The following is a 14338-nucleotide window of genomic DNA, read 5'->3' on the forward strand; positions in this document are numbered from 1 at the left end:
GACTAATTTCACTTGTAGCAACAGCAACTCCGTATTAGAGAAAGTCTCCAAATATATAAAAAGAAATGCTCCCCACCAAGCAAACAGGAGAAACTATTGGGTGGGGGTGGGGGCAGTGGTGATGGGTTTGGGTGCCCAAGCTTCATGAGAAGGAAACTCTAAGGAAAATAGATTGTTTATGTCTGTCTCCCAAGATTGTAAGCTGCTCAGAGGCCAGGATCACATTCTATCTTGTGTGTCCCTAGCTCCCCGCACAGTGCCTGATGCATAGGAGATGTCTGCTGAAATGCAGAGCTGCACAGAACTCAAGAAAAAAAAAGGGAGGCTACAAACTCAGGGATGGAACAGAAATACCCGACTGGGGAGAGGAGAAGGTTAGGAAACGAAATGACAACTTAGAGCAGGATTGGACGTAGGAGACCAAGCACAAAACGATGACACACACATAATCTTCCTCTTGCACAATAACACAACATTTTGTTTTCAACATAACATAAAAGCCATCAAAGGCTCTCTAGCTGGCTTGCAAATACTCTGATATCCCTGACTCTGCTAATGGGCAAACAGAGGAATGTCTTGGCAACTCCTTCAAGTGGGAGTTCTGAGGAGAGAGGGAACATTGTTGGTCTGTAGAAGACGGGAAGATTCAGAAAAATTCCTTTATGTGCAAATCCATAATGCAGGTGAAGTGGGGGTCTGCAGAAAGAGCGACTTCACTCAAGAGAGGTACAGAAACCCCTCACCCTGGAGAAGATACTATGCTTCTAGTTTCAAGAGAATAATTTCACAGTATCTTCACAGTCTTGTTTAGGGTGTGTGTAATCTCCCTTTAACTCTGGCATTCTTGAAAATGTTTGCTTCCTCAGTGAGATACCCACCAAGAATTTGGCCTTTGCCAAATGGTGCTATTTCATATAAGCAGAGTTTAGAGACAAAAGATTTATTCAAATAAGTCTTTTTCTGCAGACTTAATTACCAGAGATAAACATCAGGGTATTGTGTAACATATCTGACCTCATTCTTTCATTTGATACCTATTGATTTTCCACCAAAGCAGGGATATTAAAATTTCAGGGCCTTTTTCCTCAGTTACGTCCTCAAGGGTGTCTTGTATTCTTTATATAGAATTCACTTAAACTTGGAAGTCACTTCGCTCATTAGTTGGTAGTCTAAGGAACTTTCTACATGCAAAAGATTCTAAAGCCATTATTAATAGCTGTATCTCTTAAAATCTCTCTATCCTGCATGAGTAGGACCTTTTCCCATGAATCCCAAATCCCCAAGTGACTGATAGGTAAGCCAAGGTATAAAGTGTTAATCTGTCACACACAGCATCACCAAGTGAACGAGGCAGAGTCAGCGAGCACAGTGGCCCAGTGCCTGGGCTGTTTCTTAGTCTAAACTAATCTGCTAGAGACAAACCAGAAGTGTGGAGTTTGGGCTTTGACACAAAACAGACCCATGTTCAAATACAGCTCTATCACTTGCCAGCTAAGAAACCTTGGCAATTACTTATCCTCTGTGTGCCTCAACTGTGTCTTGTGTAAAATAGAGAAAACAAGACATACCTTGCAGGGTTGTTGTGAATGAGACAAAAAATACTAGAGCTCCTAGCATATGGGAAGAGCTAAAAAAAATGGTAGCTATTATCATGATTGAGTAATCAGGTGAATTAAAGGAAGTCAAGGTTCCTACCACATGACATAGGCTTGAGATACAGCTCCCTCAAATACCTCTTCCGTCCTTACAGGATCATGCAAAGGAGGAAGAAGCCTCTTCTGACTTGGGGTCTTCTTCATGAATGTTTGGGCTAGGTGTCTTCAGTACTCATTCTCTCTGGCCCGCCTGGACATGGCAAGGTGAAAAGCAGAGTCACTGCCCCCTGGGAATTTCCACACCAGTCATCTACTCTAGCACTCTCAACTGCCCCCAGACCCATATAGCCTCCTGCTACAGAAATTACCAGGGCCCTAAGTCATAGTCAGTATGGTAACACATATGCTATACATAGGAAAAATTTTTTTCCCCAAGAACTCCATGTTATTAGTCAATTTTCTTAATTGGTTAATAGCATCATTTTGCAGGTCAGGCAACTGATACTGAAAGGAGGTTGTCTTGCCCAAAGTTGAACCACGGGAGTTAAAAATATGAACATCTGGCTGAGCCCAGCGGCTCATGCTTATAATCCCAGCACTTTGGGAGGCTGACGTAGGCGGAATACCTGAGGTCAGGAGTTCAAGACCAGCCTAGTCAACATGGTGAGACCCCGTCTCTACTAAAAATACAAAAATTAGCCAGACATGGTGGCACACACCTGTTACTCGGGACGCTGAGGCAGGAGAATAGCATGAACCTGGGAGGTGAAGGTTGCAGTGAGCTGAGATCACGCCACTGCACTCCAGCCTAGGTGACAAAGTGAGACTCTGTCTCAAAAAAAAAAAAAAAAAAAAAAATCAAGCCCATCAGTTCATGGTTTTCTATCCTTTGAGGGTCCCATGTTGTACACGTGATGCAAATGTGTCCAGGGTATCCTCTTTGAGAAAACACTCAGTGAAATGAGATGCCTATCCTGCAAGGAGTGCTGGAGGCCCAGGGCCCCTAGAGTCAGAAACACAGGCTACAAGTAAATTCCTGTCAACAGGATGGTCACCTGGTAGAGGACATAATGAGGTTTACAAAGAAGCCTCCTCTCCTACCTCCTTATGTAGTCCAAGGCTGACTTCTTCCTAGAGTCATACCTAAGAGATAACTCCTAAAACCTCACTTGGAAATTTGCCTTGTTTGCCAGATGAACCTGGTCTCAGGCATTCACAGCCATCACAGACTACAAAAGCCATGGTGGCCTGCTTATTATTGGGTATTCCAGGGAAATAGCAACACAGGCCTCATCTGGATAAACTATTCATCATCTCCCTGAAGGAAGGCTACAAGGGGAACTAGATGGGGAGTCCCACTCTGTTCTTGCAAGGTGACTGGATGCTATGATTCTGTGCTGGTGTGTCTGATCCCTGTCCCTAGAGGTACCAACATTGTCACTATCCCATGTTTAAGAAGCTGCTACTGCTGGCTAGTATTGACAAGCCAGGACTATATCGATAGCCTGAACAACTTTGCTAAAGCCACCTCCGATACCATATTGAAAAACCTACAGGTATCATTCCTTGACTTCTGGAAAGAGACTGTGTTCTCCACATCTCCTTCCAAGAATTAACTGCCCATCTTGTAGAGACCACACCTGAATTCACTCCAGAGAACCAGGTCCCTGCTGTGGCTATCACAAAAATGTCCTTATATAAGCAAAATTAAAGCAAATTGAATTTAATTTGGGAGGGGAAAAAAGGGATATTTATAACAAGGTATATCTGAACTCTAGGCAGCACCACTCTATTGGATACAAACCAAGGTCAACATGACCTGCAGATCTCTAAATCCATCCTCTAGTACTCCAAATAAAAGCTAAAAAACAAAAACACAAAAAACTAAGCTCACCAATAACTTTGGGATAGCTTTCTGTTAGGTGGTGTGCAGAGTCAGTATTCTGAGTCAGAAATACTGGCCTATTCCACAATTTTTGAGACATGTTAGTGCTGAGTCATTTTTAATACTACTACACATATACGATACTCAACAATTTCCTGCTGCCCAGCCTACAAAACCTGCTGAGGGTATAAAAGCAAAGGAGTATCCAATTTGGAGTATCTGGAGGCAAAATCTTTACAGAAATAAGAGACCTTATAGTCTTGGAATAATTAATCAGATTCAGCATCAGGAATCCAGACTAGATTCTCACAGGGCAATGATGGTCTCAGAAGACTTTTCAAACCAATTATGAGGTCTAGAAATTACCATGGAGAAATGGACGTTAGTTAGCTTCTTATCATGACACACGTGGGCTGTTTTTGCCCCTCCCCCTACCCTTTTTTTTTTGAGATGGAGTCTCGCTCTGTTGCCCAGGCTGGAGTGCAGTGGCACGATCTTGGCTCATGGCAAGTTCCGCCTCCCAGGTTCATGCCATTCTCCCGCCTCAGCCTCTCGAGTAGCTGGGACTACAGGCGCCCGCCACCATGACCAACTAATTTTTTTGTATTTTTAGTAGAGACGGGGTTTCACCATGTTAGCCAGGATGGTCTCGATCTCCTGACCTTGTGATCCACCTACCTCAGCCTCCCAAAGTGCTGGTATTACAGGCTTGAGCCACTGCACCTGGCCGCCCCTCCCCACCATTAACGTGAGGACAGGCTGTTTGAAAAGGGGCCTGGTAAATAATGATCATAAGTCAGGAGAGTAGTTACCTTTAGTGGGATGGTATGACAGTGTGCTGTGCAGTGCTGCAATGTTTTATTTCTTGACCTGGATGGTGGCTATTTGTGCATTTCCTATAATTACTCATAACTTACACTTGTTAATACCTTTTTTATACATATTGCATCTCTAAATAAAAGAAAAAAGGAATTTTAGTACCCTGTAATACTTTTACTATTTCACATTATCTGGAACTGGTTTACTATGCTCGAAGGTCTATGTGAAGCCAGAGTAGAGGGAAGGAGCCCTTAGGGTTCAAGCTACTTGCTGGAGAACCTTGCTGTGGTCCTGAGAGAAGTGGAGCTGGAGAGAGGTTTCAAAGCTCTATCTACAATGGCTCAGAGGCAACAGTGTACAAGAAGCTGAAGCTAGTATTTATGGAGTCATAAGAATGACTTGATGGGCTAAAATCACTCAATGGTCAATGTTCACAGTGACCTATTCAAAGCCACAACAGCAAGTGTATAAGATTCAGGACTGTACATAACCTTAAAATACACAGTTAGAAGGACTGAATTTTAAGATTTTTTTTCTTTTAAGAGAGAGTGTCTTAGCCAGGCACGGTGGCTTATGCTAATCCCAGCACTTTGGAGGTGGGTGGATCACTTGAGCCCAGGAGTTCAAGACCAGCCTGGGAAACATGCCAAAACCCCATCTTTTCAAAAAAAAGAGAGAGACAGTGTCTCGCTCTGTCACCCAGGTTAGAGCACAGTGACACAGGCATAGCTGACTGCAGCCTCGAACTCCTGGGCTCAAGTGACTCTCCTGCCTTGCAGCCTGGGATTATACATGTGAGCCACTGTGCCTGGCCCTTTAAGACATCTCATATCACTCAGGAGCTTGGTGAGGTAAGAGGAGAATGCATGTTTGGGGTGGAGGCAAGAATCTGTTTTGTTTTTAAATTCAGAAGGGAATTTTTTTTTTTTAATTTTCCAGATTGGGAAGACATCATAATTATTTTCCCAAGAAAGTCAGGGTCCTTAATACTTTTCCTTCTAGGCCCAAATCAGAGGTCTGTTTTTTTTTCTTCTCTTCCAAGCTTACCTTTGTAAACCCCTTGTGGGTTAGGGAGATGTTGGGAGACAAATGTGTGCTTAAATATGAAAATCAAAAGGCTATTTATCGAAGTGTTAACAGTGATTGCCTCTGGATAGCAACTTGCCTATTTCCCTTGTTCTTTTTCTTATTTCCAAATTTTCTATATTGAATTTCTAGGTAGTAAAACAACAATGAATTAATGTTTAAAGACTGATTAACTGGTTCCTTCTTCAGAAGCTGAGCATAACACTTGTCCTCATCTCCCCATGGCTGAGACAGTGGCCCTGCCTGGCACCATGGACAGCAATCAGGGAAGGGTGAAAGGGCACGAGTGGGGCAGGCCTGGGCTTCAGGCGTACACTCTACCCCAAGCCAACCACTTCAGGAGGAATTACTGGGGAAATGCAAAATCATTTCCAAATCTTTTCCTTCCCCACCTTCCAGTCAAGCCATGAATCTCCATTTAAAGCAGCCACTCACTTCTTGGTTCTTTTAAACATTTATTTATTTACTGTACAAAATATTTACATCATCAGCTGCAACTGCCTGGCCCTTTCACCTGGCCTGAGCAATCTGCAGCGGGGCTTGGTCTCTGCCAATTTTCCAGAAACATGCTGACACTCTCCTAGGTATTCACTCATGTCTGGTCTCCTTCAAAGACGCTAAAGGCCAGAAGGGTAGCTGGCCCCCAAGTACCTGGGTCACAAGGACATAAATAAAATAACTGTCCAAAATAAGAAACACTAATAGAAAATTGCCCAACAAATAACACACTCTCATCTCTTTGACATATTGTACCTTTTCCCCACACTGGCTAGTATGAAAGCAGGATTAGAAAAAAACAAAACAAAACAAAAGAAAAAGAAAGGTAAAAGAAAAGGCCCAAGAGAGCAAAGATACTTTTGAATAAAGTTAGGACAGAGAGAGTAAACTGGAAGAATAGAAAACCACAACAGTACCAAAGGGTTTTGTTTAACAAAGACTGGTGCCTAAGGACCACCACAGGGATGCAGCTGCCCTGGTTGGGTTGCAATGGTGCCTAAGATGCTCTGAAAAAGTGCTATGACTAGAGCTTAAAATGACAGATCTAGCCAAGACAATCAACTCAGTCTCCAGGATCAGTCTCTGGAAGGCTGCCGGAGGGGAGAATTCAGAAAAGCAACTGCCAAAAACAGCAGAACCAGTCCACGTGCCCCCAGCTGGAAACCCCTTTCTGGGCCCAAGGGGGCAGCATCATGTTTCCCAGGGTGATGATAAACCTTCCTGTACATATCCCATGGGAAAACATTTGGGCAAGCAGCAGCACCTTGTCCTGGTCCCTGAGGAGAGCAGTGACCATGTGGCATGGAGGATCCTGGGGTACAGAGACCCTGATGCTGGATCCCGGACCCCAAGGATGAGTGAGGTCAGCACCCATGTGCCAAGAAAGGACAAATGATGACTGCGAAAGAGTGAGGTCAGGCAGGAACTGTAGCAGCTCAGGAGGGCTTGTTCCTCATGATCCCTGGGAACAGGAGGGCTCAGACATGCTTCCAGGAGGCCAAGGCATTGCCAAAGTCCTGCCTTGTCTCAGGACTCTGTGTACTTGCTGGTTTTGGCAATAAGGATGGCTTGTAATATTCTGAGTTGACTGCCCCATTGGGAATGGTAGCTTGCAGCAAAGCCTTCTTAAAAACACAAATTTGGGAAGTCAATGAGATTTTGAATCTTGAAATTGTTCTCAAATAGTAATGAAAAAGGATGTTGTCATCTTCCAAGAGACAGCAGCAGGTACTCTTCAATCATCATTCAACAGTGAACCTAATAAGCTTCCTCCCTCCTTAGTTCTCCTTCCTTGTAACTGATGGAGCAAAGGGGAGTATAGGGGTTGGCAGGTGTTTACTGTGTAACATATCACCTCCATGTTCGTCCCTAGTGTCCTGACCCCAAGGACCTGTGATAAGCACGTAAACTCCTAATCCCTGGTCCTTTGTCTTAGTGCTGCCAGAGAACACCAAGCAGACAGAGAATCAGGGATTGCTGGCATACTATTCTTACTGTTCTAATCTTTTGCTACAAAATTTTCTTCAGTAGAACGCTAAAGAATCCCCAGCTTTTAGCAGACTACATAATAGGGAAGTCAGTGGCCCAAGCCGGCCATACTTCAGTGCCAATAACCAACTCAGGGAAAAGCATCAGTAGTCTCCAAGCCAGCCACACGCCTAGGCATGCCCCACTCTGGAGGCTACAGCTCAGCTATCCTTCATATTCTTCAGTCTATCTGCTTTTCTCACTGGCTACAATTCAAGAAAAAGCTTAGAGAGTTCTTCTTTGTGGATTAATAATCGTTTCCAGAAATGCCCGAAGGGAAAGTGCTTTTTCCAGTTCTGACACCACAAAAAGAGATTCTTTTTATCAGTCCTCATTAGAGGCAGTCCAGTGCCATGGCCTATGCCTACCATTGTGCAGAGGGACTGCTCCTATGGGCCACCTCCTATCTGTCCCTCTCTCCTGGCTCCTGATGAGAAGAGGCAATCACCCCACCCATGAGAAGGACTCAAGTACCAGTCTGGTCAAGTAGTGAGGGCCAAAGAGGGTGTCTCCAAGGAGTATCAGCAGAGGGAGTTTTGGAGCAGTGTAGATTTAAGGGTCTCCACACTAGTTTCCCAACAGGGCTGAGCCCCGTGTGCCATCTCCCTCAGCTACTGAGATCTTCAAAGGACCAAATAAATGACAGCAGCATGGTCCTCTTCTCATGACAGAATGAAGAGCTCAGCTTACATACCATGCCAAAGTGGCCTGTGGTAGATATGGGCAGAGAGCAGGTGAGGTAAAGACAAGGCTTGTAGGTGACACAATCCTCCAGACACAAGGGAGCATGCGGCATCTTCTGGCTGATGGTTATGTGTGTTAGGATCAGTGGTTATGATGTCTGTAACTTGTGCCCAGAAGCTCCAGAGAGCATGGGAGCCAAGTGGATGACAGGAGAGCGGTCAGAGCATGCCAAAGCCCTCGCAACCCTCGCTGATGGCCAGCTGCAGCATCCTGTGCACCTCTTCATAGGAGTCATATGTAGGGAGGCACAGCTGGTTAAAACTGGAAGGGCAAGGGAGAATTGATTAACTCATACCACCAAACACTGGACATGCATCAGGCGGGCAGATACCTACCATGTGTGTGCAGTAGGCAGCGTGCTATGGGTCGGAGCGGCAATAATCTGAAATGAGGGACAGAGGGCGGCAAAGCCTCCAGGTGGTAGCTGAGAGGAGCCTGTTGTGAACTGAAGAAGCCGAGCCAGCTCCTCCTGGGTCAGACTGGAAACCACAGTCCAAAACCACCTCATGACCTGGCAGGGAGAGCACAGGGCTGGGATCACACATGGTAAACAGCCTAGGGTTAGAACCCTGTGGAAGGAACAAGATACACTGAAGTGGGGCTGTGCCCCAGTTACCATACTATGAGGACACAGGATAGGAACAGTTTGACAAGCACTTCAAGAATTTACATTGTCACACCATTAGGAGGGTAGTCACTGACTGTTGGTTCTCTTTCTTTGCCATCTCCAATTTACTACTCCTGTGGCAGTCAGCATGATAGCCCCTAGGGATCAGGGCTCCCTTCTGCCTGGATAATCACCTGTCTTTCCCCATATATCATTTTCTTTTCCCCAGAAAACATGTCAACTGCTTTGACTCCTCTACTTTTTTTTCTTTTTTCTTTTTCTTTTGAGACAGAGTCTCGCTCTGTCGCCCAGGCTGCAATGCAGTGGCGTGATCTCAGCTCACTCCACCTCCTGGGTTCAAGCGATTCTCTTGCCTCAGCCTCCCAAGTAGCTGGGACTACAGGCATGTGCCACTATGCCCAGCTAATTTTTTTTTTTTTTTTTGTATTTTTAGTAGAGTTGGGCTATCACCATGCTGGCTGGCTGGTCTCAAACTCCTGACCTTGTGATCCGCCTGCCTCAGCCTCCCAAAGTGCTGGGATTACAGGCATGAGCCACTGCACCCGGCTTCCTCTACTTTTTCCTTCTGAAACTTTTTCCTTATAACATGGCACAAATCCAACCGAAGAAGTTTGGTCCATTTACCTTTTCTCTGAAATGCCATGAGCCACCAACAACTACTGCATGAGCTTTGAAGTCAGACACACTGATGTCTCCAGTCCCACACATCAGAAGCTGGAAAAAGATGGTAAGGTGTTACTATGACAGTCAGAGAGACAAAGACCCAATATAAGGTCAAAATTACCTAAGTTAACAGGCAAAATGTAGAATAAAGAAAACATTACTAGGAAAAAGACTGAAGGTGAGATCATAATGCCAGAATACTGCTTTAGGAAAATCAGTTACATACAATAGGGCAATAGTTGCTAACCAGTGGGTAAAAAAAGAATCACATGGCTTTTAAAATATATATTTGTGCAAGTGTTGGTGGCCCTACCTTGGACCTCTAAATCTGACTCTCTTGGAACAGGTTATGAGCTTATGCAGGAAGCAAAAAAATTGCCCAGGTATTTCTTTCTTTTTTTTTTGAGACAGAGTCTCACTCTGTCTCGGCTCACTGCAACCTCTACCTCTCCACCTTTCATGTTCAAGAGATTCTCCTGCCTCAGCAGTACTCCTCTCCTTGAGTAGCTGGGATTACAGGCGAGGTATTTCTGATGAATACCCTAATTAAGAACTGCTGCTATGGATTATTTTTAATTGAAACAAAGGACAACAAAACCACACAAACAAAAACTAAGTGTTTCCTCAGAGTCTGGTCTAAACTTGACCTGTGAATAACAAGGAGAAAAGGCAAGCTGTTTCCCCAAAATCCCCAGTACCATTTATGAATGTGTTGGATGGCCTTTCCTTTTTCTTAGGATGCATTCTTTTGTGGATTGAACTTTTACTACCTTCCCTTCGGCTCTGCCTCTACTTGATCAGATAAATTTAAAAGTATGCCAAAAAATGAGAACATTAATGACATCAGAGCCCTAAACATCTTGTTGATGTCCTAATTTGGTTCAGGATCCAGCATGTTACTTAGCAGACTGCAAGTACTCATCCAATAGCTATAAAGAATACATCTTAACCAAGAGACAAGAAAAACCCAAACTAAGCCTGAGAAGCCTTGGCTCCTTCAAAGAGAACTTGCTAAGCTGATGAGGAACTAAGAGCAGGATGTGGAACAACTGTAAGATACCACGTCCTTCCTTTCTACTCACTTCTACAAATTGTTACAAATGCTTTGCTTCAAAATAAAACAAAATTTGCCCGTAGCTACTCCTTAGCCCAAAAACTAACAGTGCCAGGTAACAGGTTTATCAGAAACTTTAGGCTGAGCCGTGGAGAGTTCATTTTGTTTGGATTTCACATCTGAAGATATAAAACATGAAAATTACAGATTTTGATTCTTGTTCTCAAATCCACTTCAGTTAATAAAGAATCGGGCAAGACCACCTAAAACTACTTTTTCCCCCCATTTTAAAAGAAAACCTTCCTCCCTAAAGAAACAGTTTGTAGAAAGACACTCCTCACAGAAACTATGGGAATTTAGAACTAATAACTTGCATCGCACCATCTTGTACAGAGGTCTCATCTGTGAGCAACAGGCCACAACAGACTCATGTTATTCTTTGCCCACACCTGATACGGACTTCAATTCTGCTAATTATACAATAGTATTTACCATCTTAGAGCCATCATTTTAGTTGTTACAGGATCTGAAATAGGAATGAATTTACTATATAAATAAAAATATATACTATATACTGTTGCAGTCTAATGCTTTTGAAATATGATCACATCTTTTGGTTTGTTTCCTTCACTTCATTAGAATGTAGCCCCTGAGGGCTGGAACTTTGTCTTATTCGTTACTCTTTCCGCAGTAGGGTCAATGAATGGAGGAGCGACAAAAGTGGAACCACCTCTTGCATAAATGGCTTTCCAGCTGCATCTCATAAGAGAAGGTACACCAAGCTGGTTCCTGTAAGGTACAAAAATGCCAAGTTAAGAATGGGAGTCTGAATTGCAAGCACTTACCTCAAGCTCATTCTCATCAAAAATAGCCAAAAGGTTCTCAGGGACCAATTCATTCAGGCCTGAAATAAAGTAGACAAGTTAATGTCATACATAACCACACTATGGATACAGGTGTTTTAACTTCAAAGCCAAGAACATACAGGAGCTCACCTTTTAGGAAATGTTCCACCTCCTCTTTCACTTGACTGGCCAGCCGATATTGGGCCAGCAAATTTAAATAGAAGATTTTATTCGCATTGGTGACTGGAGTTTGAGCTCCACCTGTCATGAGTTCTACAACCTGTAACAGGCAGCAAAAGACAGACAAGAAGCTGTGGATGGAAATTTTTAAGATGACATCTGCCTATATGTTTTACAGACACAGAATTACTGACCTCCATCACTAACAGTCACAAGTTTCTGCCGTGCATTTAACTTTCCAACACACTTGGTTTAATTTAGTTCCTAAGCTTCAGGGTTCCTACCACTATTGCTGTATACTAGCTACTACTTCAGAAATGGGTGTCTGGGTAAGGTCTTCTCTGACTCAGTCAAGTAGTAGTGATGCAATAGAAGATATTATGGCTCCTTGTTAGCAGTGTTTTAATCTATGATCCAAAATGAAACCACTACTGACCTTTTCTCTAAGCAACTAAGAGTAAAGTCGGATAAGCAGTAAAGGAGTCTTTTTATGTCTCAGAAATTCCCAGATGGGAACAATTGTTCCCACACATTCTTTTATCTCTGAGTCAACAGAACGAGCCAAGTTTGATACTTGAAGATCCTGGATTCTAATCTCAGCCCTTATGCTAGCTTGCTATAGACCTTTGGTTAATTGCCCCTCCAGACCTTAGGGGCAATTATTTGGCCCTAATTTTCCTATCTGCAAAGAAAACACTGAACAAACTGTATGACTCTCAAATAGAATTGGTAACCCCCAATAAACTACTAAGGGAACCTTGAAAGAGCCCTGAAGCACAGCTTAAAACCATCATCCAGGAATATTTGTGTAGCGTGACCAAGGCTGTCTCCACAGGTGAATGAAGTTATAAGATCAGCTTTTAAGACAACAGCATGGTAGCAATAGCACGCTACTCCACAGCAGGGATTCTCAATGGATCTAAAAATTTAAAATGTTTTTTCTGTTGGTATGTACAATCCCGGATCTTTTTTTTTTTTTATTTCTATCCAGGAGCCTAAGAAATAAATTATTTAGTATTCATATTAAACACAATTAAAATGAGCAATACCTTGGGTCTGAGGACCCTAATTCAGTGTCCTATTGACTCTAGCTGCCTTATCATGCCAGCTCAGGAAGTCAGGTCTAATCCCATGTGTACAAAGGCAGACAGCTGGGAATCCCATAATTTTCAGGAAGGATATTTGATTATCAGTATAGTGGTAACAATGGTCATAATTTTTCAATCATTCCTATTCTGCTTTTAACTTTATATTTACTGCAACTTTAGCCTCATCATTATCATTTGATGCTGTTTAACACCACAATGTAAATAGAAGCACATGCATCAAAAATATCTCTGGCTCATCGTTTTCTAATAAAAAGTTTTGGTTTTATTATTTTGAGACACGGTTTTGCTGTGTCACCCAGGCTGGAGTGCAGTGGTGCAATCATAGCTCACTGTAGCCTCAACCTCCTGGGCTCAAGCGATGTTCCACCTTCAGCGCCCACTTCCTTCCACACTCCCCCGGTAGCTAGGACCACAGGCACATGCCACCATACCCAGCTAGATTTTTTAAAGTTTTTGTAAAGACAGGGTCTTGCCAAAGTTGCCCAGGCTGGTCTTGAACTCCTGGTCTCAAGCGATCCTCCTGCCTCAGCCTCCCAAAGTGTTGAAATTACAGGCCATGAGCCACTGCGCCCAGCCAAAAAGTTTAAAAATATACAGGCATTGTGTTAAAATAGAAATCACCTACATCACTACTGCGAATGTTGACACAGACACTGCCATCTCTTCCAAATATGCTTGCACAGTGACACTTCATCATCATTCAGTTATTTTTCAATTAGAAATAGGACTCGGTGGGACAGATGGGAGATATGTGTCTTTTGCTTCACTCAAATGTAATAGACAACACAAATATGGAACATTTCCACCACTGCAGAAAGTCATCTTAGACAGTCCTGCTCTATAGGAAACTGGAGAACATGGGACCCAGAGGCTTTGGTCCTCTTTCTCACCTTATCCAATTGACCTGATTTATTATATTTCTCTTCTGCAAAGACCAGCTCCATCTCACTCATGTCATTGTTGAGGATAAAACAAACTTTAGATTTGTAGAATTCTGGGTCATCTGTTTCAAAGTACTGAGGAGGCGGAAAGACACAGAACAGAACATGAATACTCTTGCCCTGAAAGGAAAGTTTTAACTGCTTAAAACCACTTATCCCCTCAACCTTAAAAATTATTATTTACAACCCCAGGAGGAGAGATTTCAGGGTTAATGGCCAGGGGCCTTAGTAGAAAATGCACACCCAAGACGTTACCTTGTAATGCATACGCAGTCCTATGATTTGGGCCAGGAAAGAGCGGGTGAAGCGAGCTCGAACCAACTGCTTATAGGCTCCTCCTAGAGAGGACTCGTAGAGACATTTGCCCACGAGCCGTCCGGCAAACTCATACATTTTCAGGCGCAGATGAGCGGGGCGATTAGGGTTGGGATGCACCTGTTCAAGAAAGAGGCTGAAAGGCCCTGAGCCATTTTTCTTCAAGCCCAGTTCTGGAAAGACCCTTCTTCCCCAACCCCATGCCAAAGGAACAAGAACTTCACTCTGAGGATCAGAGCCCATCCAAATGTTAGTTTTTTGGTAGCCACCATTGAGTAATTCCAAGTGACTGGAAGATAAAGGGCACGAATCTTATATTAAGTTTGTGGTTAATCAGCAGATGATGTGATGCCTTTTCCCTAAACCAGAACTTCTTTCAGCCAAAGCGTACTTCTCTACTGACACCTTTGTCTAGTCAAAGATCTAGTACAGGAATCATTTGCTTCAGA

The 14338-nt window shown here is 43.4% G+C and overlaps 1 protein-coding gene across 13 annotated transcripts in view; it reads right to left on the bottom strand.

Moving 5' to 3' along the window:
- Nucleotides 1-1695: 1695 nt before the first annotated feature.
- AREL1 (apoptosis resistant E3 ubiquitin protein ligase 1) overlaps nucleotides 1696-14338 on the bottom strand; it is a 55155-nt gene continuing 42512 nt past the window's right edge. For 4 of the 13 annotated variants that reach the window (XM_005561773.5, XM_005561771.5, XM_073997837.1 and 1 more), the window contains 7 exons: nucleotides 13830-14009; nucleotides 13524-13649; nucleotides 11495-11624; nucleotides 11345-11403; nucleotides 9407-9496; nucleotides 8490-8665; nucleotides 5824-8415 (listed from right to left, as the gene is read on the bottom strand). In XM_005561773.5, coding sequence (XP_005561830.1) covers nucleotides 8313-8415; nucleotides 8490-8665; nucleotides 9407-9496; nucleotides 11345-11403; nucleotides 11495-11624; nucleotides 13524-13649; nucleotides 13830-14009 — 864 coding nt within the window. In that variant the 3' untranslated portion in view covers nucleotides 5824-8312. Of the gene's footprint in view, nucleotides 1846-5823; nucleotides 8416-8489; nucleotides 8724-9406; nucleotides 9497-11229; nucleotides 11404-11494; nucleotides 11625-13523; nucleotides 13650-13829; nucleotides 14010-14338 lie in introns of those variants that run through there. The other 9 variants (XR_012415973.1, XR_279393.5, XR_012415971.1 and 6 more) reach the window with 4 other exon arrangements.

This window comes from Macaca fascicularis, chromosome 7 (genome assembly GCF_037993035.2).
Source record: "Macaca fascicularis isolate 582-1 chromosome 7, T2T-MFA8v1.1".
Lineage (NCBI taxonomy): Eukaryota > Metazoa > Chordata > Mammalia > Primates > Cercopithecidae > Macaca > Macaca fascicularis.